The following is a 26150-nucleotide window of genomic DNA, read 5'->3' on the forward strand; positions in this document are numbered from 1 at the left end:
ACAAGAAAGGATCTACAACCATCCTGAATATATCTTAAATATATGCCAGCTGAAGTTCAAAACCCTTTTTTCGAAATTTTATTTATCCCAACTTCTTTTTGTCTTTTTCAGGCGTGGTCACTCCAATTTAATTCCTACCCAAAATCACCACTCACTGAAAATCACTTGGTTTCCACATTGTGTTTCTTTTATGTTTGTTACACACTCATTTGTATTCCATAATGTATTATCTCTGGCGATGTCATTTGTGAATTAGACCTCACTGTGGCGCTGTTTGCCTAATCAGACAAACTGATTTCCTTCACAGGCCTGTATAAATGTTGCTCTCAAACAACATTGCTTAACATTTTAAATTAGGCTTTGAGTTTAGGAATCAAAACGTCAATGTCTTCACCAAATTTCAAAACAATTAACTTTGTTTCTCAAATCAGGTGTTACCTCATACTGAATCTATTCTTGACTTTTTCCGTTCCGTTTGTAGAACCTGAATTCCATCATAACTTATATATTCTTAATCTATTAAGGGTAGTGCAAATACATATTTGTTGATTCTTTCTTAGTTTCATGCAGTTGTCCTCAGGATGACATTATTTATCCTGAGCAACATGGGGGTCATCCTTTTCCGAGCAGTTTTTCCATTATGAACGATAATTTTCTCAATGTACTGTAAAACCTGGAATTGCACCGCCAGTGTTGTACACTAGTAATCCAGTACAAAGCTTGACATGTTCACATAGGTAACTGTTTAATAAAAAGTGTAAAAACGGGAAAAAAAGATATAAAACAGCTAATTACATCTGCTCTGATATTTCAGAAATGCTTTCCAAATGTGCCATTTTTATTTCCTAATACAATATATTAATTCTTAGGTTTACACTGACAATAGCTTGATACTTTTTTCTTTTCAGATGTCCAATAAAGAGAACTAATTGTAAAATGAACAGATGAGTAATCTACTTTCTTTTCTTTTATCAACATAAGGCTGTGATTTTAGTAATTCAACATCTGAGTCCACCATTTATTTAGATCATGGATAAATGGAGATAAGCTATGCCTAATCTATCTTGGGCTCATAGCTCTTGAGACCCAGTATTGATTGAACTAGTCATCTAGCCTTTTGGGGAAAAGTTCCAAGATCTACTCCCAACAAAGTGGCAAAAGGAAGGAGAATGATTCCACACTCCCCCTCGACCACAACCAATGTGACAAATGGAAGGGTGGTTCAATGGGGCAAGGGTAGGGCACAGTCCATCCAGGAGTAGGGCACCATCTACTCCGCGTTAAAAAGGTGGAAATTGCAGCATTGTCTGTCCTGTCTCGTTGTGTGGGGCAGTGGCTGGCAAATGAGAGCCAAATGGAGATGGGTGTCCAGGGAGTGGTCCTTGTTGCAGAAAGCTCCTATCTGGGCATCTGTCTTGTGACATTGAGTGGCAGAAGTAGTAGTGCCAGTCATAGTGGGATTCTGATGTGGAACAGTGGGAATTGTATGGGCAAGGGCAGATCATTTGTCTTCCAAGTTAATGGTCCAAGTCACCTTGAGGATGAGAGGGTGGAGTGTCAGGAGGGACATTGAATCCTGGATTATTTTAGGCTCAGAAGGGAATAGAGGGAATTAAATACCAGCTTAACTGTTTAACAAATAATTTGACTCCAGCCATGCAGTGCCTCATTCACATGCACTACAGTCAAGGATAGTGAAAGTAGTGGGGTACAGAAAGAGCAAACATGGATGAGGGTACTCCACTTAAAGTGCTTTCGCTTATCTATTGCCTTCAGTCAAAATTGGTGGATCCTGTTATCTCCAAAACTATAACATGCTGGCTGCGAGTGTTTCAACAATCAGAGCAGAGCTCTAAGTAGAGTATCTCAGCTTACTGAAGGCCACAGGGGTTACACCATGGAACAAACCTAAGTTTTGGTTTGCAGTTGCATCAGTATGTGCGCATGCATATCTTAACCATTGCAATCTTAGATTTATGTTCTTTCCTTGAAGTGCCTAGTTTTTCTTTTTTCCGGGCTTACTTGCAAGTGGTTTTTGATTCACATGTGGCCTATTAATTTATTTAATGATGAATAGGAAAACTTGAATTGACCGGAGCAATAGGAGGATGTGAAAAAAAAGTTACTGGTTGTTTGCTTTAGGTTTGTGCCATTGTCAGTTGGATTGGAGGATGGTGATTGAACTAATGGTTGTTAGTTGGATCCTCTGGTGGAAGCAAGTGAACTTTAGAATAATTAGGCTTTATCCTTGATGTCCTGGTGGCAGTGTGCATTACAAGTGTTGCACTGTCTTCAATCCTATCTTCCTCTTGGATTGCTCCAAAGGCAATCGGTGCCTCTACGGGCCTAAACCTTGTTGCTGTGCTATTTTGTGTAGCGTGCAACACACCACAACCATCATCCCAATGGCTTTTCAATCTTGCACAACTGCATAAGGACTTTTTTTTTAGTTGCTCATCAGCTCCATTAATGAAATGGAAAATGTTTCACATATTTCTGGGTGATCGGAGTTCCCTGATCATCACGTGTAGTCAATGGCACCCTGCACTTGTGAAAGACCAGCTCGAGACCCGAATACTCATTGGTCCAGAACTAGACTTCCATAGGAAAAAAAATGACACAATTAACAGCCATTTGTTAGTGTTAGTTTTTGTTCTTTGTCTTCAATTTTAGAGCATTTTGACTGGGGCATTCGGCAGATGTCTCCATCTGGTACAGAGACAAAAGGATTAAAGGCAATAGGGACATTGATGGTCACTGATAAAACATGGCCACTTATTCCAGTGGAAGCAAGTCATCTCCCATCAGATTGCAGATGTTTGCCCACTCCTAATATGACACCTGAGTGTATGGAGATATTTCTAGTAATGAAACTGAAGATCACATCTACTCAAGCTTTTGATTCTGCCGTGGGTTGTCATGATTCACCAGGCTGATTCTTGATGCTCAGATATGACAACAAGACAATATATCCCAAGACTTCTTATCCAAGAAGTATAGGATTTGCTTCCTGTTCTTTTCATCACTATCGCTTTGCCTCATCATTAAAGCTTGGACTCAGTGTGATGTTGTTTGGTAGGCAAACTGTTGTCATTCTGAATGATTGGCTGGGAGGAGCTTTTCCCTGTTAATATTGCTGTCATAGAAGGTGAGCACCATAAGGTCTTTAAGCACTTTATTTACCCCCTCCACAGACATTGGCCATTTAAGAGTTGAGAAACAAGGAACTGGCCTGTGAGTTGACTTTTCTATTTTCCAGTCTGCCACTCCAGTTTGTCAAAGTTGATATTGCAAGAGTTTTCTGAATACTTGTGGAGCTAGCATCAGAAAGACCATTCACTTTTGTTTGCTAATCCTCTGTTAATTCCAGATGATGTGCTGGTGGCATTTATAGAATCATAGAGTCATAGAGTCACAGAGATGTACAGCATGGAAACAGACCCTTTGGTTCAACCCGTCCATGCAGACCAGACATCCCAACCCAATCTAGTCCCACCTGCCAGCACCCGGCCCATATCCCTTCAAACCCTTCCTATTCATATACCCATCCAAATGCCTCTTAAATGTTGCAATTGTACCAGCCTCCTCCACTTCCTCTGACAGCTTATTCCATACACGTACCACCCTCTGCGTGAAAAGGTTGCTCCTTAGGTCTCCTTTATATCTTTCCCCTCTCACCCTAAACCTATGCCCTCTAGTTCTGGACTCCCCGACTCCAGGGAAAAGACTTTGTCTATTTATCATATTTTCTATAAGGTCACCCCTCAGCCTCTGACATTCCAGGGAAAACAGCCCCTGCCTGTTCAGCCTGTCCCTGTAGCTCAGATCCTCCAACCCTGGCAACATCCTTGTAAATCTTTTCTGAAACCTTTCAAGTTTCACAACATCTTTCTGATAGGAAGGAGAAGAGAATTGCACACAATATTTCAACAGTGGCCTAACCAATGTCCTGTATAGCCATAACATGACCTCCCAATTCCTGTGCTCAATACTCTGACCAATAAAGCATACCAAACGCCTTCTTCACTATCCTATCTACCTGTGACTCCACTTTCAAGGAGCTATGAACCTGCATTCCAAGGTCTATTTGTTCAGCAACATTCCCTAGGACCTTACCATTAAGTGTATAAGTCCTGCTAAGATTTGCTTTCCCAAAATGCAGCACCTTGCATTTATCTGAATTAAAGTCCATCTGCCACTTCTCAGCCCATTGGCCCATCTGGTCAAGATCCTGTTGTAACCTGAGATAACCCTCTTCGCTGTCCACTACAACTCCAATTTTGGTGTCATCTGCAAACTTACTAACTGTACCTCTTATGCTCTCATCCAAATCATTTATGTAAATGACAAAAAGTAGAGGACCCAGCACCGATCCTTGTTGCACTCCATTGGTCACAGGCCTCCAGATGCAGTCCAGATCTCACTGCAGTACAACAATGTGGTCACAACAAATGCATTGTACACTGGAACTATTGTTGACTTATTTAGGCTTTATTGGATATTATCAATGATGGCATTTTGAAGAGTTGAGTGCCAAGGTATAGGAGCTGCTGAACATATTCCGGAATCCTTGCTTTGAAACCTTATGTAATGTGATTGGGTTTGTCATTTTGGAGATCTAGCAAAATTAAAGGGAAATCCCTCCATTGATAAACATTATATTAAGCATCACACCAAGGAAGGTGGTTGTGGTGCTGGTGATCTGTCATCGTATCTCCAGGTTATTACCACAGAAGTCCCTCTGAGTAGTGTCCTAGGCCCAACCATCTGTACATAAAGTCATAGAGATATACAGCATGGAAACATACCCTTGATCCAACTGGTCCATGCTGACCAGATATCCTAAAGTAATCTAGTCCCATTTTCCGGCACTTGGCCCATATCCCTCTAAATCTTTCTATTCATGTACCCATCCAGATGCCTTTTAAATGTTGTAATTGTACCAGGCTCCACCACCTCGTCTGGCAGCTCATTGAAAAAGTTGCCCCTTAGGTACCTTTTAAATCTTTCCCCTCTCATTCTAAACCTATGCTCTCTGGTTCTGGACTCTCCCACTACAGGGAAAAGACTTTGTCTCTTTACCCTACCCAAGCCCCTCATGATTTTATAAAGCTCTAAGTTTGCACCTCGGCCTCTGACACTGCAGGGAAAACAGTCTCTTCAACCTCACCCTATAGCTCAAACCCTCCAAGCCTGGCAACAACCTTGTAAATCTTTTCTGAACCTTTTCAAGTGTCACAACATCCTTCCTATAGGAGGGAGACCAGAATTGCGCACAATATTCCAAAAGTGGCCAAACCAATGTCCTGTACATGACCTCCTAACTCCTATACTCAGTGCTCCGACCAATAAAGGAAAACATACAAAATGCCTTCTTCACTATACTATCTAACTGTGACTCCACTTTCAAGAAACTGTGAACCTGCAATCCAAGGTCTCTTTGTTCAGCAACACTCCCCAGACCTTGCCATTAAGTGCATAATTCCTGCCCTGATTTGCCTTTCCAAAATGCAGCACCTCACATTTATCTAAATTAAACTCCATCAGCCACTCCTCAGCCCATTGGCCCATCTGATCAAAGTCCTGTTGTACTCTCAGGTAACCATCTTGGTTGTCCACTACACTTCCAATTTTGGTGTCATCTGCAAACTTACTAACTATACCACCTATGCACACATCAAAATCATTGATATAAATGACGAAAAGCAATGGACCAGCACTGATTTTGGTGGCATACCACCGGTCACTGGCCTGCAGTTTGAAAAGCAACCATCTACCTTCTACCATCTACTTTCTACCTTCTACCTTCATGCCAGTTCTGTATCCAAGTGGCTAGTTCTCCCTGTATTCCATGTGATCTAACCTTGCTAACCAGTCTCCCATGAGAACCTTGTCAAACCTTACTGAAGTCCATATAGATCACATCCACTCCTCTGCCTTCTCAAACCTCTTTCTTATGTCTTCAAAAAAACTCAATCGAGTTAGTGAGACATGATTTCCCACACACAAAGCCATGCTGATTATCCCTAATCAGTCCTTGCCTTTCCAAATACATGTAAATCCTGTCCCTCAGGATTCCCTCCAACAACATGCCCACCACCAATGTCAGGCTCACTGGTCTATTATTCCCTGGCTTTTCCTTACCACCTGAAACAGTGGCGCCACATTAGCCAACCTCAAGTCTTGTGGCACCTCACCTGTGATTATCCATGATCCAAATATCTTAGCAAGGGTATCACCATCACTTCCCCAGCTTCCCACAGAATTCTAGGGTACCCCTGATCAGGTCTTGGGATTTATCCACTTTTATGCATTTCAAGACATCTAGCACCACCACCTCTGTGTTATGGACATTTTTCAAGATGTCACCATCTATTTCCCCACATTCTATACCTTTCATGTCCTTCTCCACAGTAAGCACTGATGCAAAATACTCATTTAGTATCTCCCCCATCTCCTGCAGCTCCACACAAAGACTGCCTTGTTGATCTTTGAGAGGCCCTATTCTCTCCCTAGTTATCCTTTTGTCCTTAATGTATTTATAAAATTCATTGGATTCTCCTTAACACTACTTGCCAAAGCAATCTCATGTCCCCTTTTTGCCCTCCTGATTTCCCTCTTCAGTATACTCCTATTGTCTTTCTATTCTTCTAAGGATTCACTCTGTGCTGTGCATACCTGACACATGCTTCCTTCTTTTTCTTAACCAAAACCTCAATTTCACTCGTCTTCCAGCATTCCCTATACCTACCAGCCTTGCCTTTTACGCTGACAGGAATATATTGTCTCTGTGCTCCCGTTATCACATTTTTGAAGGCTTCCCATTTCCCAGCCGTCCCTTTTACCTGTGAATATCTGCACCCAATCAACTTTTGAAAGTTCTTGGGTAATACCATCAAGGTGGCACTCCTCCAATTTAGAACTTCAACTTTTGGTTTATCTTTTTCTGTCACTATTTTCATACTAATAGAATTATGGTCACTAGCCCCAGGCCCATGTTCCTAACCATGCCCTGAGTTCATCTGCCTTCCCTGTTAGGCCTCTTGCATTGACATCAATACAGTTTAATTTAGATCATTCTCTGTTTTGTCCTGCCTGCCCTGACTGTTTGATTTGCTCACTTTCCCAACTGTACCAGTCTCGGACTGATCTCTTTTCTCACTATCTCCATGGGTCCCACACCCCAACCTATTAGTTTAAAACCTCCCAAGCAACTCTACCACATCTCCCTCCCATTATATTAGTCTCCTTCCAATTCAGGTGCAATCTGTCCTTCTTGTACAGGTCACTCCTACCTCAGAAGAGATTCCAATCATCCAAAACTGTGAATCCTTCGCCCCTGCACCAACTCCTCAGCGACTCATTCATCTGCTCTATCCTCCTATTCCTACCCTCACTGGCTTGTCACACCAGGAGTAATCCAGATATTACTGCCCTCAAAGACCTCCTTTTTAAATTCGGGCCTAGTTTCCTATATTCTCCCTTCAGAATCTCATCCTTTTTCCTTGCCTATGTCATTAGTTCCAATGTATACAATGACCTGCTGCTGGCCCCACTCCCCTTTTGAAATATTCTTGATCCTGGCATTGGGGACACAGCATTATGATTTCTCGCTGTCTGCTGCAGAAATGTCTGTCTGTGTCTCTGACGAAAGAGTCCCCTATCAGAATCGATTGCTTGGAACCTGACATTCCTCTTGTTACATTTGCTAGTCGAAGTACCAGAAACTTGGCTGTTCGTTTTACATTGAGAGTCCATTACCCCTACATTTTCCAAAATAGCTTACTTGTTTGAGATGGCAATAGCCACAGGAGACTCCTACACTACCTGCCTCCCTTCTCCTACCTTTCTTGGCAGTAACTGATTGTATTTGCAGTTTTTCTCCCTTCCTATAACTGCCATCCATCCCACCCCAGCTCCTGTAAATTCCTCATTGATTCTAACTATTGCTCCAACAGATCCAGGTGATCTGATTGGATTTGCAACCAAACACATTTACTGTAGACATAAGCATCAGTAACAAATTCTCCATAGTCTTCCACATCCAACAGGAAGAGCACGTCACTCTACTAAAGGTCATCGTTGTATCTCAACAATCTACAGAAAATAGCACAGTGTTACTGTTTAAAGAACTCTGCTCTTAGGCAAACTTAGTACCTATATTTTATATGTTTTTAAATTTTAATCAAAGGGGCAGATCTCAATAAAACGCATGTCTCACAAACTTGATTGAATTTTTGAAGAAGCAACAGAGGATTGATGAGGACAGAGCAGTAGGTGTAATCTATATGGACTTCAATAACGTGTTTGCCAGGGTTCCCCATAGGAGACTGCTTTGCAAGGTTAGATCTCATGGAATACCGGAAGAACTAATCATTTGGATACAGAACTGGCTCAAAGGTAGAAGAAAGAGGGTGGTAATGGAGGGTTGTTTTACAGATTGGAGGCCTGTGACCAGTGGAGTACCACAAGGATCGGTGCTGGGTCAACTACTTTTCATCATTTTTATAAATGATTTGGATATGAGGTTAAGGGGTATAGTTAGTAAGTTTGCAGTTGACACCAAAATTGGAGGTGTAGTGGACAGCGAAGGTTATCTCAGAGGACAATTTGGTTAAATGGGCCAATGGACTGAGGAGTGGCAGATGGAGTTTAATTTATATAAATGTGAGGTGCTGCATTTTGGAAAAGCAAATCTTAGCAGGACTTATACACTTAATTGTAATGTCCTGGGGAGTGTTGCTGAACAAACAGACCTTGGAGTGCAAGTTCATAGCTCCTTGAAAGTAGAGTTACAGGGAGATAAGATAGTGAAGAAAGCATTTGGTATGCCTTCCTTTATGGTCAGAGTATTGAGTACAGGAGTAGGGAGGCCATGTTGCAGCTGTACAGGACATTGGTTAAGCCACTTTTGAAATATTGCATGCAATTCTGGTCTCCTTCCTATCGGAAGGATGTTGTGAAACTTGAAAGGGTTCCGAAAAGATTTACAAGGATGTTGCCATGGTTGGAGAATTTGAGTTATAGGGAGAGGTTGAATAGGCTGGGGCTGTTTTCCCTGGAGTTTCGGAGGCTGAGGGGTGACCTTATAGAGGCTTATAAAATCATGAGGGGCATGGATAGGGTAAATAGACAAAGTATTTTCCCCAGGGTGTGGGCATCCAGAACTAGAGGGCATAGCAGATCAGTATGAAACCAGGCCCTTTGGCCCAACAAGTCCACACCAACTGTCTGAAGAGTAATCTACCCAGACCCATTTCCCTACTCTATCTTTACCCCTGACTAATACACCTAACACTATATGGGCCAATTCACTTGGCATGCACATCTCTGGATTGTGGCAGGAAACTGAATAACCTTGAGGAAACCCACACAGACACAGGGAGAATGTGCAAACTCCACACAGACTGTGGCCCAAGGCTGGAATCAAACCCGGGTCCCTGGTGCTGTGAGGGAGCAGCGCTAACCACTGAGACACCGTACCACCGGTTTAGGGTGAGAGGGGAAAGATATAAAAGGGACAAACGAGCAACTTTTTCATGTAGAGAGTGGTGCGTTTATGGAATGGGCTGCCAGAGGAAGTGGTGGAGGCTGGTACAATTACAGCATTTAAAAGGCATTTGGATGGGTAGATGAATAGGAAGGGTTTGGAGGGATATGGGCCAGGTGCTAGCAGGTGGGACTAGATTAAGTTTGGATATCTGGTCAGCATAGACGAGTTAGACCGACGAGTCTGTTTCCATGCTCTATATCTCCATGACTCTATATAACCAAAAAGAACCCACTCTACTCACTATTTAAAGACAGCAAGGTTGCACTTAAAAACCATGCACTTCTCTGCTCCTGGGCTGTGATCTCTTCCACACCGGCTCCTCCAAGGTCAGCTGTGAATTTTATTTTAGATTACTTACAGTGTGGAAACAGACCCTTCGGCCCAACAAGTCCACACCGACCCGCCAAAGCGCAACCCACCCAGACCCATTCCCCTCATTTACCCCTTCACCTAACACTATGGGCAATTTAGCATGGCCAATTCACCTAACCTGCACATTTTTGGATTGTGGGAGGAAACCGGACACACCCACACAGACGTGGGGAGAACGTGCAAACTCCACACAGGGAGTCGCCTGAGGCGGGAATTGAACCCAGGTCTCTGGTGCTGTGAGGCAGCAGTGCGAACTACTGTGCCATCATGCTGCCCATTTTTGATCACTTTTCTTAGATGCACTCTGATGTCCAGAAATACTTGAACTCAAACAGCAAAGGCAGTGTCTGTGTAGATTTGACACAGCAGTGCAAGTTTCTTTCTCTCTCTCTTACTGACAATTAAGTTACTGCCTTTGTTTTCTTTCTCCTTTTTAAAGTGCCATTGTTTTGATCCTTTTTTCTGCCAAAGTTCCAAAACAATGCAACATCTTATAAAACAGTAATTACTGCTCCTCAAATTTCAGGAAATCATCTCCACAACCTCAAATACCTCAAAAAAGGCGCAGCTCTTAAAGCCACAATTAGTTCCCATCCTCCATCTTGGATTACCCAGAATCCTTTGCTTCATTAATTATCTCTTTTCCATCATAAGACCATAAATTGCAATGTTTGCAGATATGTTCTGCACCATTTACTACAACTCAAATGCTGGAGCAGGTCCATGCCTACGTGCAATAAGAATTGAACAACATTGCCATCATAAATAGCAAATAGCATTTATGTATTATAAGTGCCAAGCAATTATCATTTCCAGGAAGAAAGAATCTAACTGTCTCCCCTTGACAACCAATAACATGACCATTGCAGAATCCCTCATGATTAACATCCTAGGAGTTACCATTGACCAGAAACTTAACTTAACTTGCTATATAGGTAGGTGGCTGAAGCAACAGATTATAGGCTAGGAATTCTGCAATGAGGAACTCCTCTTCTGACTCCCAAACTACTCCCTTCATCTACAAGACTCTAATTAGGAGTGTGATAGTATTTTTTTATTACTTACCTGGATGAGTGTGGCTTCAAGAATGTTAAAGGAGCTCAACACAATTCAGGACAAAACAGCCCTTTTGACTTGCATTGTATTAACCATCTTACATATTCATTCTATCCACCACTAAAACATGGTAGCAGTAATGTGTATCAGCTGCAACAATTCACAAAAGTTTCTTCCATAGCACCATCCAAATCCATGATCTCTGTCACCTAGAAGGAAAAGGGCAGCCAATGAATAGAAGTACCACCACCTGCAAGTTTCTGTCCAAGCTACACACCATAAACCCACTCCTTCATTGTCATTGGATCAAAATACTCAAACTTTGTTCCTTACATCAATAAGTGTGTACGTAGCAGATGGACTACAATAGCTTACAACCACCTTCTGAAAGGCATTTCAGGATGGACAACAAGTGCTGACTCTGCCAATGATGTTCACACACCATGAAAATAATGCATCCAATCTGAATTTGCCACCCAATTTTGACCCCCAATATCCATTTTGTTCATGAAAACAACTTTTTAAGCAAAATTAGGTTCTAAAACTGATTGAAGATTTGGAGTCTTTGCCCATTTTGCATCTCACATGATTTGTGACTTTCACAGAAAGTTTGAGGGCTAACTATACATATCAGGAGTTGTATGGGAGATATGCAAAATTATTATCTTCCCCAGAGCCAATGTATTCTTATTTTAATTGACCACTAGCAAGATTTTGTTTGTCGAGAATGGATCACTTAAGAGGTGTATCTTTATTTTGCATTACCATGATTCCACTAATAATTAACTCTGAATAGACCCTGAAAACAAGAGTAATCCAATATTAAACCCCTTTACTTTCGACTATTTACATACTTACTGGGAAAGGAGAAATCTGCAGCATACTCACTTTTATGGTAATTGTTTTTCAAACTTTAGCAATTACCCAAAAAGGACAGTAAATGTCTTTCATTTATTTTATATTGCTTTGTAGAAAGCTGAAAGCATTTGCTGTAACAAAATACAATATATATTCTGATAATTTGGACATTGTGAGACTGTAAATGAAAGCAGAGCAGCAAAGATAATTAAAATTAGCAATGAAAGAAGAAAACTGTCAAAACCAAACTGAAAGTGGCAATATAAGTAGATAAGATTGTAATGATTTGGAGATGCCGGTGTTGGATTGGGGTGTACAAAGCTAAAAATCACACAACACCAGGTTATAGTCCAACAGGTTTAATTGGAAGCACACTAGCTTTCGGAGCGTCGCTCCTTCATCAGGTGGTAGTGTAAAGGTTTAGGCAGACCTGCCTGCATTGATCAGGACATTGAGTATAAAAGTTATTAAGTCATGTTGCAGCTGTTTCAAACTTTAGTTGGGCCACATTTGGATATTGCATGCAGTTCTGGTCACCATACTCTAAGAAGGATATGGAGGGTGCAAAAGAGATTTACCAGGAAATTTCCTGGATTGAAGTGTATTAGTTATAAGGACAGGTTGGACAAACTTGGATTGTTTTTGCTAGAGCATCAGAGGTTGAGGGGTGACCTGAAGTATATTAAATTAAGAGGCATGGGCAAGGTGAATGGTTCGTCTTTTTTTACCCCCTGGGTGGAAATGGTAAATACCAGAAGGCATACATTTAAGATGAGAAGGGGCTAGCTCAAAGAAGATGTGTGAGGCAAGCTTTCTTTCCATAGAGTAGTAGGTGCCTGAACACACTGCCAGAGGAGGGAGTTTGAAGCAGATATGATAACAACATTTAAGAGGCATTTAGACAGACATGAACTGGCAGGGAACAAAAAGATACAGACTATGTGCAGACAGATGGGATTAGTTTAGCATGGTCAGGTTAGGTGGGCTGAAGGGCCTGTTCCTTTGCTATATTGCTTTATGTTCTACAAATTGTGTTTATAGATGTAATTACAGAATCCTTGTATGAAGAAGTCATGATGAAAATGTGTAGGACCTTCAGTAGTCAGCTGTGGCTCAAATATCACACTGACCTTCAAACTCAATACTGGTGAAATGCTTCCCGGTTGGCTGCATTTTTGTTTGTACTAATAAACTGAGAGCCCTGTGCTCAGTTAAGTAGACGTAAAAGATTTCTTGGCACTATTTTGAACAAGAGCAGGGATAATATCACCAATGTTCATGAGAGATAGTAGTGTAGTGGTAAAATCAGAAGTGAACTTGCAATCCAGAGACCTAATGGTGTAGGAGCATGAGCTCAAATTCCACCATGGCAGCTGATGGAATTGGAATTCAAATAATAAAATCTGGAACTAAAAGGTTTTGCTCTGTAATAGTGACTGTGAAACTATTAACAATAATTAATATTGGACAGAGCAGTTGCCATACCAAGCTGTGTGGACATGCCAAATTTTCTTCACCTGAGAAAGTAGAGGCGTTGATGTTTTTCTTGACTGTTGCATCAACATGGATGGACCAGGATAGATTGTCAATGATATTTTCTCTTAGTACTTTGAAGTTCTCAACATTTCCACCTCCACCTCAGCACCATTGATGCAGACAGATATTTTCTCCACATTGATTCTTGAAGTCAATGACCAGCTTCTTTGTTTTAATGATATTGAGGGAGAGATTCTGCCTACCGTTTTTAACCAAGATACCCGCCCACCCACCAAGGACCCTTTCTCCCTCCTCCAATGCACCCCATCCAACTGGACACCCCGCTGACCTGCTCCCAGCCTTAACCTCTTCATTTCAAACTGCCACCGTGACATCGATCACCTCAACCTGTCCAACCGCCTCATCTACTCCAACCTCTCGCCGTCACAACACGCAGCCCTCCACTCCCTCTGTTCCAACTCCAACCACACCACCAAACCACAGATAGGTGGGATGCAGTAGCAGTGTGGCGCACTGACCTCTACATTGCTGAAGCCGGTGCCAACTCGCAGACCCCTCCTCCTACTGCCCCCTTCATCACGACCTCATCTTCCGTCACCAAACCATCATCATCCAGACCATCCACAACCTCATCACCTCTGAGGATCTCCCACCCACAGCTTCCAACCTTATTGTCCATGTCCACTGCCCGATTCTACCTCATTCCTAAGATTCACAAACCTGACTGACCCGGTCGACCCATTGTCTCAACCTGCGCCTGTTCCACTGAACTCATCTGTTCCTACCTCGACACCATCCTGTCCCCCTTTGTCCAAGAACTCCCTGCCTATGTTCGTGACACCACCCATGCCCTTCACCTCCTCCAAGATGTTCATTTCCCTGGCTCCCAACACCTCATCTTCACCATGGACATCCAGTTCCTGTACACATCAATCCGCCATGACGAAGGTCTCCAAGCCCTCAGTTTCTTCCTCTCACACCGTCCCAACCAGTATCCTTCCACCGACACCTTCATTCGCCTGCCTGAACTGGTCCTCACCCTCCACAACTTCTCCTTCCAATCCTCCCACTTCCACTAAACCAAAGGGGTAGCCATGGGCACATGCATGGGACCCAGCTATGCCTGCTTGTTTATTGGCTATGTGAAACAGTCCATCTTCCACAGCTACACCAGCACCTCCACCACCCGTTCCCCCCCCACCAACCTGTTCCTCTGCTACATCAGTGACTGTATTGGTGCCGCCTCATGCTCCCACAAGGAGGTTGAACAGTTCAGCAACTTGACCAACACCTTTCACCCCGACCTCAAATTCACCTGGACCATCTTGGCAAACTCTCTCCCCTTCCTGGACCTCTCCATCCATGTCTCTGGCAATCGACTAACCACAGACTACTCGTCCACCGACTCCCACAGCTACCTAGACTACACCTCTTCCCACCCTACCTCCTGTAAAAACACCATCCCTTATTCCCAATTCCTCTGCCTCCTACCGCATCTGTTCCCAGGATGACCAATTCCACCTCAAAGTCCCAGATGGCCTCCTCCTTCCATGACTGCAACTTCCCTTCTCACATGGTTGACAATGCCCTCCAGAGTATCTCCTCCACTTCACGCACCACTGCCCTTGAACCCCAACCCTCCCAGCACAACAAGGACAGAAGCCCTCCCGGTCCCCACCTTCCATGCCACCAACCTCCACAAACAACACATCATCCTCTGCCAATTCAGCCACCTCCAAACTGACCCCACTACCAGAGATATATTTCCCTCCCCACCCCTATCAGCATTCCGAAAAGACCATTCCCTCTGTGCCTCCCTCGTCAGGTCCACACACCCCACCAGCCCACACCCCACTGCTGGTAACTTTCCCTGCTACTGCAGGAAGTGCAAAACCTGTGCCCACACCACTCCCCTCACCTCCGTCCATGGCCCAAGGGATCCTTCCACATCCTTCAGAAATTTACCTGTACCTCTACCAATGTCATGTACTGCATCTGTTGCGCCCGATGTGGTCTCTTCTACATTAGGGAGACAGGACACCTGCTTGCAGATCACTTCAGCGACCATCTCTGGAACATCCTCACCCACCAAGCTCATTGCCATGTGGCTGAACACTTCAATTCCCCTCCCACTCCATCAAGGACATCCAGGTCCTGGGCGGCCTCATGCCAAACTGTTACCACCTGACACCTGGAGGAGGAATGCCTCATATTCTGCCTTGGGATCCTGCAACCACATGGATAAATGTGGATTTCAACAGCTTCCTCATTTTCCCTTCCCCTACATTATCCCAGTCCCAAGCCTCCAACTCAGCCTCCCCTCTGGACCCATCCATCACTGCCCCCTCTAACCTATCACCTTCTCCCTCACCTTGATCCACCTATCGCTTTCCCAGTTGCCTTCTCCCAACTCCACCCCTCCCATTCATCTCTCAGCCCCGACCCACAAGCCCTATTCCTGATGAAAGACTTATGCCCGAAATGTCGATTCTCCTGCTCCTCAGATGTTGCCTGACCTGCTGTGCTTTTCCAGCACCACACTCTTGACTAAGAGTCAGGGACATCAGCCACGTCCCTGAGCTCCCACATCAAACAAGAGGCACATGACATGAGTCTGAGGGCCCCTGCTATTGTAAGCCTTAGCTTTAACTCAAATAACTAATACTGCTGCCCAAATGCATACTGAGACCTTACCGTCCTGGCAATCTCCTGGTCCCAACGTCCCCTCTGCTCTGTCTCCTGCTGCTCCCGGACAGCTCCTTAATGAAAACGTTTTCTTAAAAATTCATCTTTATTATCACATATTTGAAATTATTACAAAGATTTAAAACTATTTGCTGAAGAAAACTTAATATTTATTACAATTGAAGTGATTGTACAATTTCAAATATTAAACAACAAAACCAGATATATCTACAAAGAAACTCCCTGTAATAGTTTTTAAATAAATCATTCAATTAGTAGAAATAACAGCATAAGTCATTCCATTAATAGAAGTAACAACAGTTAAATACAGAGGAAATGGAGAAGTGGATTATGCTTCCAAAAGATTAAAGTTTACAGATACTTCAGATAGGAAATTAAACTTGACTATTTATGTGACTGTAAAAGATTTTGGGATTCCCCTTTATTTTAACTAAGCCTTTTTTAATTTCTTTTTGCTTCTCTTATTTGCTTCTTCAATTGCTTTCTGAGCATTTTGTAATCAACTTGGTTCTGAATTGTATTTTTTAACTGAAGTCTGTCAAAACATACTACTTCTTTATGTTAATTCCTGTTTCCTTTTTGATCCAGTGGGCTCTGGATTTGTTTGCATATCTTTCCCCTTTTAAGGGAACATGTCTTAACTGTTTCTGAATCATTTCTTCTTTGAAGGTAGCCCATTGTTCAACTAGATTTTCCAGGCAACCTTTGGTTTCAGACCACCCAGCTGAGCCCCGTTCTTGCCTCATTGAAGTTGGTTTCCCTTAGTTACTTAGTTCTTACTCTGAGTTGCCCATTACATTTTTTCCATGATTTTCCGAAGGCTTAAGCAACAACAATCACTATTCCCTAAATGTTCCTCCACTTTCACTTCATCGACTTGGCTCACCCTCTTCCCAACAACATAATCCACCAGCGCCTTCTTTCTTGTTGGAGTGCACACATAGACGTAGAAAACTCTCCTCAACATAATCCAAAAATTCTTGCCCCTCTCTATCCTGACTATTACCACCAGCTCAATTAACTAAGGTCCTCCATTGCAGCAGCTCTACAATGCTTGCACCATCTTGTACTTTCCAGACAGGTTTGTTCCTTTCCACTGTTCCCACTGACAAATGGTTTGTAGATTACGCTGATGTAGGCACTCTGAAATTTTCAGTTCTTCAACTCTCTTATACATCCTGTTTCCCAAATACTGCAATGATCTCCTAAACCAAGCTCGCACCCTTCCTCATTTTCTTCCTCTCATGAAAACTCTGTGAGCAGGAATATTTAACACCCCTCCTGCCCTTCCTTCAGCCAAGTTTTTGTTATTGTTGCAGTTTTGTAATTCACTCTATGCATTCACGTGCTTACAGTATAGTCCTGGTTTGAAAATATTTTCATTTCTCTCCTACTTCAACTCCACTTGTTAATTTGCTATTTTATAATCTGGAGCTATCTGAATTTCTCTGTATTTTGTACATCCTGGTATTGCTCTTTAATATTCTCTCCTGATTCTCACATTACTGCTGAGTTGGTATAAAACTTTGCTCATAACAAGTTCCTTCTCAAGGGTGTTAGACCTGACTTTGTTCATGTGCAACCCATCCACTCTGCCTAGGTGCCATCTCCCCCAAACCCAGTCCAAGTGCCCAGGAAGTTAAAACCCAATCTCCTACACTATCTTTTCAGCAATGCATTCAATTGTCTTCTCCTCCTCTTATTTCTGTACTTAATGGGCATGGTACTACAAAATCTTAATTGGAACATATATTTTCCTATGGTATGTACCACCTTCAGAAGTCAGTGATTGCTGACTTAATACAAAGCTCCCTAAATTCTGATTTTCATTTTTAATTATTGATGGGACGTGGACATTATAGACCAGGATTCTTCCCCCTTCCTATTGATATTATTGATACCGATGTTGACCATGACTTCTGACTGAAATGCTCTCCTAGAAGAATGTTCTGTAGCTATCTGTGACATTTTGATCCTGCTACCAGGGAGACTACATACCCTTCAACAGTCAGCCTGTGGCCACAGAAACATGTATGCATTCCCTTCGCTAATGATTCCCTGTTCTTTCCTGCTGTTCTATTCTTCTTTTCCACCCTCCTGTACAGCTATACCTGTCATTTGCTGCACTCCTTTGAGGAAGCATCACTCTCACCAATATACATAATGGAAAACCAATTCTCTGGCGGGATCTTAAGGGCTCCTGCACTATCTGCCAGTTTCTTTTGGACTGTTTGACAGTTGCCCATTCTGCATCTGCATGGCCTTAACCTGAAGTTAGAATTGCTTCAGGATTATGAAAGAAGCCGAGGGCAGAATGAGTGAACGTATTTATTTCTTCTATAAGTACAGCAGCAGATATCTTAATTGGAACATAGATTTTTCTACGGCACACACCATCTTTAGAAGTCGCAGCTCAACCATTCAAAGAGTAATACATAACTCACATGATCCAGATATCACAGATTATGTAGGTTGATGGTCTCAATTGGAAACATGGGTAATTTACTGGTGATGGTGAACAGATGAAAAAGATACATGGGGAAAAATATGCAGGTTAATGATCATGCAAATGATTTCAATCTTGTTAGGAGGGTGCGTGTCACTGTATTACCTGAAAGAAATCCCTTGCTTGAAGAGAATGAAACTACAACCGTCTGATGGCGAACTGCATGTCACAGGGAGAACACTTTTCAAACTCAATTATATCAGTAGTTTTGCAAGCCAGAGTCCAATATTATGTCAAGCCTATATACGTGATCAGAAACTATCACTTCTCACTCTGAGCAGAAAGATTGCTTCACTGTTGAAATTCAGCAGCACATTAAAGAACCTAAACCAGCTCAGTAGCCAAATACCAATGATCAACCTAATTCTATTTAGCATTAGGAGGACCTCATCAATCTCAGAAGAATGTTTCTTGAACCTTAGAGAAAATTTATTACAATTACATTGGTTTCTGACAACTCTTCGTGGTGAGCGATCAAAAGATACTACTGATTTCACTGATTTGGAGGGATTATTCTACTGTCTTCCAACCATGGATTCATCTTCAAAGTCTACTCACTGGATATCCTTAACACCACAGCCACCAGGAGTTGGTAGTAGACTCTTGATATAATCAATTCAGCTATCAATGAGAAGCAGTACCAAACAGTTATATTGTAAATGATTGAATCTGATAAAATGACAATGCTAGCCACAATAGCACATAGAAGGATTACATGTGAGTGGACATTTTTAAAAAATAAAAGAAAGAATACTATTTACTTTAGAAATATATTTATCTTCTCTGTCTCAAGTTGCGTAAACTAAAGATCATCCACCGGAGAGGAACGTTTAAACAGTAATATGGAAGCATCTGCAAAGGACATTTGGAAAATCAACGATTCACCAACATTACAGTTTAACAATGGATTGGACCTGAATGTTTTATCCTCCAGTAGCAGACTTTCAACCCAAATGAGTCATCGGTTGTTTATAAAATCAGATTCTCCAGGAGAGGATAGGAAAGTGGTGAACTTTTGTTTGAAACAATTTTATAAATACTTTAATAAACAGAATTAAAGGGTGGGGGGAGGGGTGCGGGAGGTGGTGCAGTTTGGGTGTGATGGAGGCGATATTTAATAAAACATTTAGTACCTGAGAAGGTTAAGTAACATCATCAGATATGTTCCACCCAACAGGATACAAAGGACTGTTCCTGAGAGTAATTAACCAGTTGTTTCGTTATCTCCAAATTGTGTACCATAATATTTCAGTGACAGTAATCTGTATTTACACTTAGGCATAAACTGATGTTGCGCAGGAACACATTATGTATTTCAGATGCAATATAACTAACTATCAAGACCGAATTTCTCTTCTGCTGAAGACTTTGTAGGGACATGATTTCCCACTTGGTCAGTAACTTCGACTAATACCAACAAAAAGGATCGGTGACAGTAAATCTATCTAACTCTTTGGATATAAAGCATTTTGTGATGCTCTGCCATTGCTAAACATGCTGAATAAATTTAAAAGTGTTTATTTTATTCACAATTGTAACACTGGAGTAATCTACAATCCTGTGATTCCAGCAGGTAACCATACCTGTAGGAAGAACTAGTAAAGAATTGGGGCAAGAATCTGAAACTATGCTTTCAGTCGGAATAGTATCTTTTCTAGGTTTACAGTGAGTCATTCCTATTGTAAATAGTATTCTTTGGGTAGTCTATAAATAGGCCCTTGAAAACAGTGGAAAAAAACTGCAGCATTGATTAGTCAGAATGTTACAAGTCATACAAGGTTATTGTTAGATTTATTGTTTGTGGCTCTGAAAGGGTTAACGCTGAGGAGTGTTCAATTGCCACCCACAATGATGATGTCATATAAATTTGGGGACAGACAGATTAGGGTCTTGGTCGAGAGTGTGGCGCTGGAAAAGCGCAGCAGGTCAGGCAGCATCCGAGGAGCAAGAGAATTGACATTTCGAGCAAAAGCCCTTCATCCATTTCCTGATGAACGGCTTTTGCCCAAAATGTTGATTCTACTGCTCCTCGGATGCTGCCTGACCTGCTGAGCTTTTCCAGTGCCACACTCTCAACTCATATCTCCAGCATCTACAGTCCTCACTTTTTCCTAGTTTAGGATCTTGAAAGAGTGAGACCTAACAGCTGGTCTCTCCTCAAAATCTGCAACAATATCTTTGTCAGTGTAACCTGTAACCAGTTACTAACATGTGATAAATTATATCTTGTTAATTACAAGAGGCTCTTCCATTAGATCAGCAAATTGTTTTGTTCTACACGCTGGATCAACCAGGTCCTGTAGTTTTCTACACTTTATAAGGACAGTGGCAACACCTTCATCTAGAGTTGCATCTCACACAGGGTAGTGAGCTAAAATGCTCATAAAGCAAGATTATTAAGTGAAACATTTTCAACAGAGCTGGGAGTGTACGGGTGTGACAGGATAGAGACATTCAAGATTATGATTGATTAGAGTTTTTTTTCAAGTTGTTAAGTGCAAACAGTGATTAGTGAACACCGATTTGGTGTGTTGATTAGAAAGGGGAGATTAGAATGTGTATTTTTAAATGTTAGGAATGTCTGCTTTTTCTTTGACTAATTGCATGAGGTCTTTTACATCCCATTGGACCATCTAAACAGGTTCTTATTCAAAATGATAGTGCTACATTGGAGAGTTACCCCAGATTATATATTTCAGCCTTCTTGCCTGCTTCAACTTTGTCACTTTATTTTAGTTTATTTTGTCAATTCCATGAATAATCAGTAAATAAAACATGAGCTGTTACTTTATCCTGACAATCATGAGCCTTGAATTTTAACTTAAGGTGAGAATTGTAAGTGGGAAATCAAGGAAACAGTAAACTATCCTTCATTCTGCCAGAGTGATGCTTAGGCAATTTTATTATCCAGACCCCATCCATATGCCCTCCGTTGGTAACTCACCTGGAATCAATGGCAAATTGCAATTGGGCAGGGGATATGTTTGGTGGCTGGTACCTCTGTGTGAACCAATTGAGAGATCTCTAATGTTCAAGTAAATTACTGACCGGAGCTCCTTTTGCTACAGACATGTTTTAAAAACTTAATCTGCTTGGGCCCCTTTTCATCCCAGCTATTCTATCCACTAGCTTTACCTGGTCAGAAAGTCATACAAGTTTCTCCTCATAAGTCTTAGGATGAAATATCAGTCTGGTCTCTATGCTATCATTGGAGGCCAACCTATGTATTTAAGGAAGGATATCTCCCATTTTCTAGGCATTGTCTTTCCTACCTGAGCAGAACAACTGGTTGAAAAAGATGACAGTGGGTTCAGTCCCTGAGTGACCTTAACTTTCCTCTCAGCCAGTCTCTGATAATCAAGTAGGATTAAAATTGACCGGCTATTTTATGAACAGCAAGATAGTCCACTTGTCAAAAATGTTATCTTCACTGTTTGCCCCATTAGTTTTACAAAACTCCAATGTGTGCTCATCTATTTAGCATTAGATCAGAACTTTTGACAGGTTTGATGAATGGTAACTTATTGTTTTAGCTGACTTGTACTTGTTGCATGAGGTTTTTTCCAATAAATTTTTTTTCAATTGTTCTTGAAACCTTTAAGTCATAGATATTTGTTAGCAAAAGGACTGAATCGGCTGGATTGTAATGAGACTGACACTCAGAAATAATCTCACACGCTTGCCTTTTTTCTGCTTTGTCAGGTTTTACAAGGATGTTTAGACAATCTGGTAAGTCTGCTTTAAAGTAATCACTATTCAAATCCTGTAGTCTGAACCGTGATTGTTGAGGAATTAATTTTACTTTTGTCTCGACTCTGTTTTCCATATATAATTTTCCCCATCAGTTCTCATCAATGCTTATTCCTTCTCCATTTAATTCTCTTATGGAGTGTGGAAAATTAAACAGATGGTTGATTTTAGTGCTTTTCTCATTGTTTCGATTATGCATTTGCATATTATTATTGGTGCCTGCTGTTGTTACAGTATATAATTGTTCACTAATCTGTTTGGCTTCTTCATGCTCCATTAATAATTCATTTCTGAAATCAGCGGCTTGAGATAAATGCAGCATTATTTTGGGGGTAATACTTGTTAATGAATGTCAGTGTTATCGCACTCTCATCTGTCTCGCTTCCTGTCTGCTTTGAATGCAGAATGAGCTTTGTCAATGACAGTCTAAGCATTTGTTTCCATTGTGCAACTCCCAAACCAAGCGATTCACTTAAGCATGTATAATAAGCAGTCATTGTCTGTTCCTTGATTAATATGTGCTAGTAAATGATTTATTATGTACAAAGATCCAAGAACTTACTCGATGCAATTTTTATTATGAGGACTTTACAAAACTTGATTCATAAATTCCATTGATTCTTGAAGTAATTTTTATATTCTCAACTATCAATTTATTAATGTCTTTATTTGAATAACTTTAGCTTGACCTGAGTCTTATCCTTTCATCTAACTCTAGCACTTTAAATAACTTTCCACTAGTGAAGCTCTTGCCAACTTTGGCACAAACAAGCCATAATGTCTTACCTGGCCCATATTAAACAAAATTGTCTCAATCCTAGCAGCTGCATATTTGTCTTCCCTTTTTGATTGAGATTAATTATTTTGTTTTACACCTTGCTTGTGGTTTCTGCCTTGCTTTGGCTTTTTGCATGCAGGTCAACAGCTTTCCTTGTCTTCCTTAACCATCTGTACCTCAAGCTGTCCCTCATCACCAGGTACAAGACAATTCTCTGAAGATCAGTTTTTGTTGAATAAAACAGTCTTTGTTTCAAGAGGCGAACATGTGTCTATATAGTTCACACATTTTAGTATTAGACTTTGGGAATATTTAACAATTTCTGTTGTATATAATTCTAATTACTTTAAATGTGTTGACTTTAAATGTGTTTCATTCTACTGGTTAGTTTCTTGTGAGCTGTTACCAAAAACAAAATTTTTAATTGGAGTTTAATATCCTTGTGATTAGTTTTGATTATTTTATTCATAATGCTGTTAATGTTTTAAAAATTTGGTTATCTTCAATTACCATTGTTAGATTATTCTCTTAGTTTGCAATCTATGTGCATTTATATTAAACATGGGACACCTTTGGTGAACCAAAATACAATGCACAACCTTGTGAAAAAGCTTGTCCTCACTGTTGACCTCTGATTGGCTTATAGGGTCAGAGTGTAATACAGCACAGAAACAGACCTTTAAGTACAACTCATCCATGTTGACCAGATATCCTGAACTGATCTAGTCCCATTTGCCAGTATTTGACCTATGTGCCTCTAACACACTCCTATTCATGTGTCCAATCAGATGCTTTTAAAATTTCAAAACTGTACCTGCCTCCACCACTTCCTCTGGCATCTCATTCTATACATGCACCTCCCTCTGCATGAAACGATTGCCCTCAGCTCCCTTTTAAATATTTCACCTCTCATCTTAAACTAATACCCTCTAGTTTTGGACTCCCTTACCTTGGGGAAAACAAACCTTGGCTATTCATCCTATCCATACCCCTCATGGTTTTATAAACCTCTGTAAGGTCATCCCTCAGCCTCTGATGCTCCAGGGAAAACAGCCTCAGCCTATTCAACCTTTCTCTATAGCTCAAACCCTACAAGCCTGGCAACATTCTTGTAAATCTTTTCTGCACCCGCTCAAGTTTGACGACATATTTTCTGTAGCAGAGAGACTAGAATTGTACGCAGTATTCCAAACATGGCCTCACTAATACCCTGTACAGCTGCAACATGATGTCCCAACTTCTGTAGTCAATCGCATTGACTAACAAAGTCAAGCGTACCAAATGCCATGTTCACCACCCTGTCTACCTGCAACTGTCAAGGAAATTTGCATGCATCCCTAGGTCTCCTTGTTCATCAACATTCCTCAGGTCCCTACCATTAACTGTATAAGCCATACCCTGATTTACCTTATCAAAATGCAGCATCTCACATTTATCTAAATTAATCTTCATCTGCCACTCCTCGGCTTGTTGGCCCATCCGATCAAGATCCTGTTGTAGTAAGCTAACCTTCTTCACTGTCCACTGTACCACCAATTTTGCTGTACTTAACAGATTTACTAACCATACCTCCTATATTCATGTCAAAATCATTTATATAACTGACAAAAAGCAGTGGGATTCAGTATTGATCCTTGCGGCACACCACTGATCACAGATCTTAAGTCGAAGAACAATCCTCCACGCTACTGTCTGTCTCCTATCTTCAAGCAAATTTTGTATCCAATTGCCAAGCTCCCTCTGCATCCCATGTAATCTAATGCTGCTAACCAGTCTACCATGTGGGACCTTGTTGAATACCTTGCTGAAGTTCATGTAAACAATGTCTACTGCTCTGCTTTCATCAATTTTCTTTGTCAATTCTTCAAAAAACTCAATCATCCAAGTGAGATCTGATTTTGCACACACCCAACCATGTTGATTATCCCTAATCAGTCCTTGCCTTTCCGAATGCATGTAAATCCTATCCCTCAGAATCCCCTCCAACAATTTACCACCACTGTCAGCAGGCTATCCGGTCTATAGTTTCCTGGCTTTTTCTTACCACCTTTCTGAAGTAGGTTCTGTAACTTAGTTATATTAAATGTAAGTATTTGTCTTAATTGATTTTTAATATATTTATTTTTCTGATGCCATTTATTTTAAAAGTGAGAAAAAGTGCTACTGGAGAAAACCCAAATGATATTTCACGGACCAACAGCTTTACTGATGAAATGGATTTGATGGGTGAAGAATCACCATTGCCTGTGGTGACAGATGTATTACAGTAAGTTCAGACAGATTTTAAATCCATGTAATTTTTGCCAATCTAAACTGCCATCTTTTGATAATCTCTGTACTAGATTAGCTGGCGACAGTTTTGAAGTTAACGGTCTCTTGAAAACAGTTAACTTTTTGACAACTGTATGCAGAAGTTTTCCAACATAAGCATATGAATGAAACTAGATCACAAATCTTAAATAATATTGTGCTCTGATTCTTTATATACCTGCAATTTGACCACGGTGGCACAGTAGTGAGGGCGGCACGGTGGCACAGTGGTTAGCACTGCTGCCTCACAGCACCAGAGACCTGGGTTCAATTCCCGCCTCAGGCGACTGACTGTGTGGAGTTTGCGCGTTCTCCCAGTGTCTGCATGGGTTTCCTCCGGGTGCTCAGGTTTCCTCCCACAGTCCAAAGATGTGCAGGTCAGGTGAATTGGCCATGCTAAATTGCCCGTAGTGTTAGGTAAGGGGTAAATGTAGGGGTATGGGTGGGTTGCGCTTCGGCGGGGCGCCGTGGACTTGTTGGGCCGAAGGGCCTGTTTCCACACTCTAAGTAATCTAATCTAATCATATAATATCAAATTTAAGATTGAGGGAAAAAATATGTCAGAAAGTCAGATACTCATAAGGAACTGACAATGGCAAAGGAAGGAGATATAAAACCTCTTTGCTCCTTTCATGCCCTGGTTTTGATTGTTGAAGAAAAGTCAGATCATTATTAAGTTTCATAGCTAAGTAATTCTGTGAACAATACATTCAAAAAGCAGAATGAGAAGAACTATGTGACATGCAAAGAGAAAAATAAGAATT

At 41.3% G+C, this 26150-nt stretch overlaps 1 protein-coding gene across 1 annotated transcript in view; it reads left to right on the forward strand.

Annotated features, from left to right (window-relative positions):
- The window catches only part of kcnq1.2 (potassium voltage-gated channel, KQT-like subfamily, member 1.2), a 567343-nt gene that overhangs the window by 116773 nt on the left and 424420 nt on the right, over positions 1-26150 (forward strand). The window contains exons 11-12 of the mRNA XM_072552112.1: positions 22251-22277; positions 25225-25342. Of these exons, the coding sequence (XP_072408213.1) occupies positions 22251-22277; positions 25225-25342 (145 nt within the window). The remainder of the gene's footprint in view (positions 1-22250; positions 22278-25224; positions 25343-26150) is intronic.

The sequence above is a fragment of the Chiloscyllium punctatum genome, chromosome 32 (assembly GCF_047496795.1).
Source record: "Chiloscyllium punctatum isolate Juve2018m chromosome 32, sChiPun1.3, whole genome shotgun sequence".
Taxonomy (NCBI): Eukaryota; Metazoa; Chordata; class Chondrichthyes; order Orectolobiformes; family Hemiscylliidae; genus Chiloscyllium; species Chiloscyllium punctatum.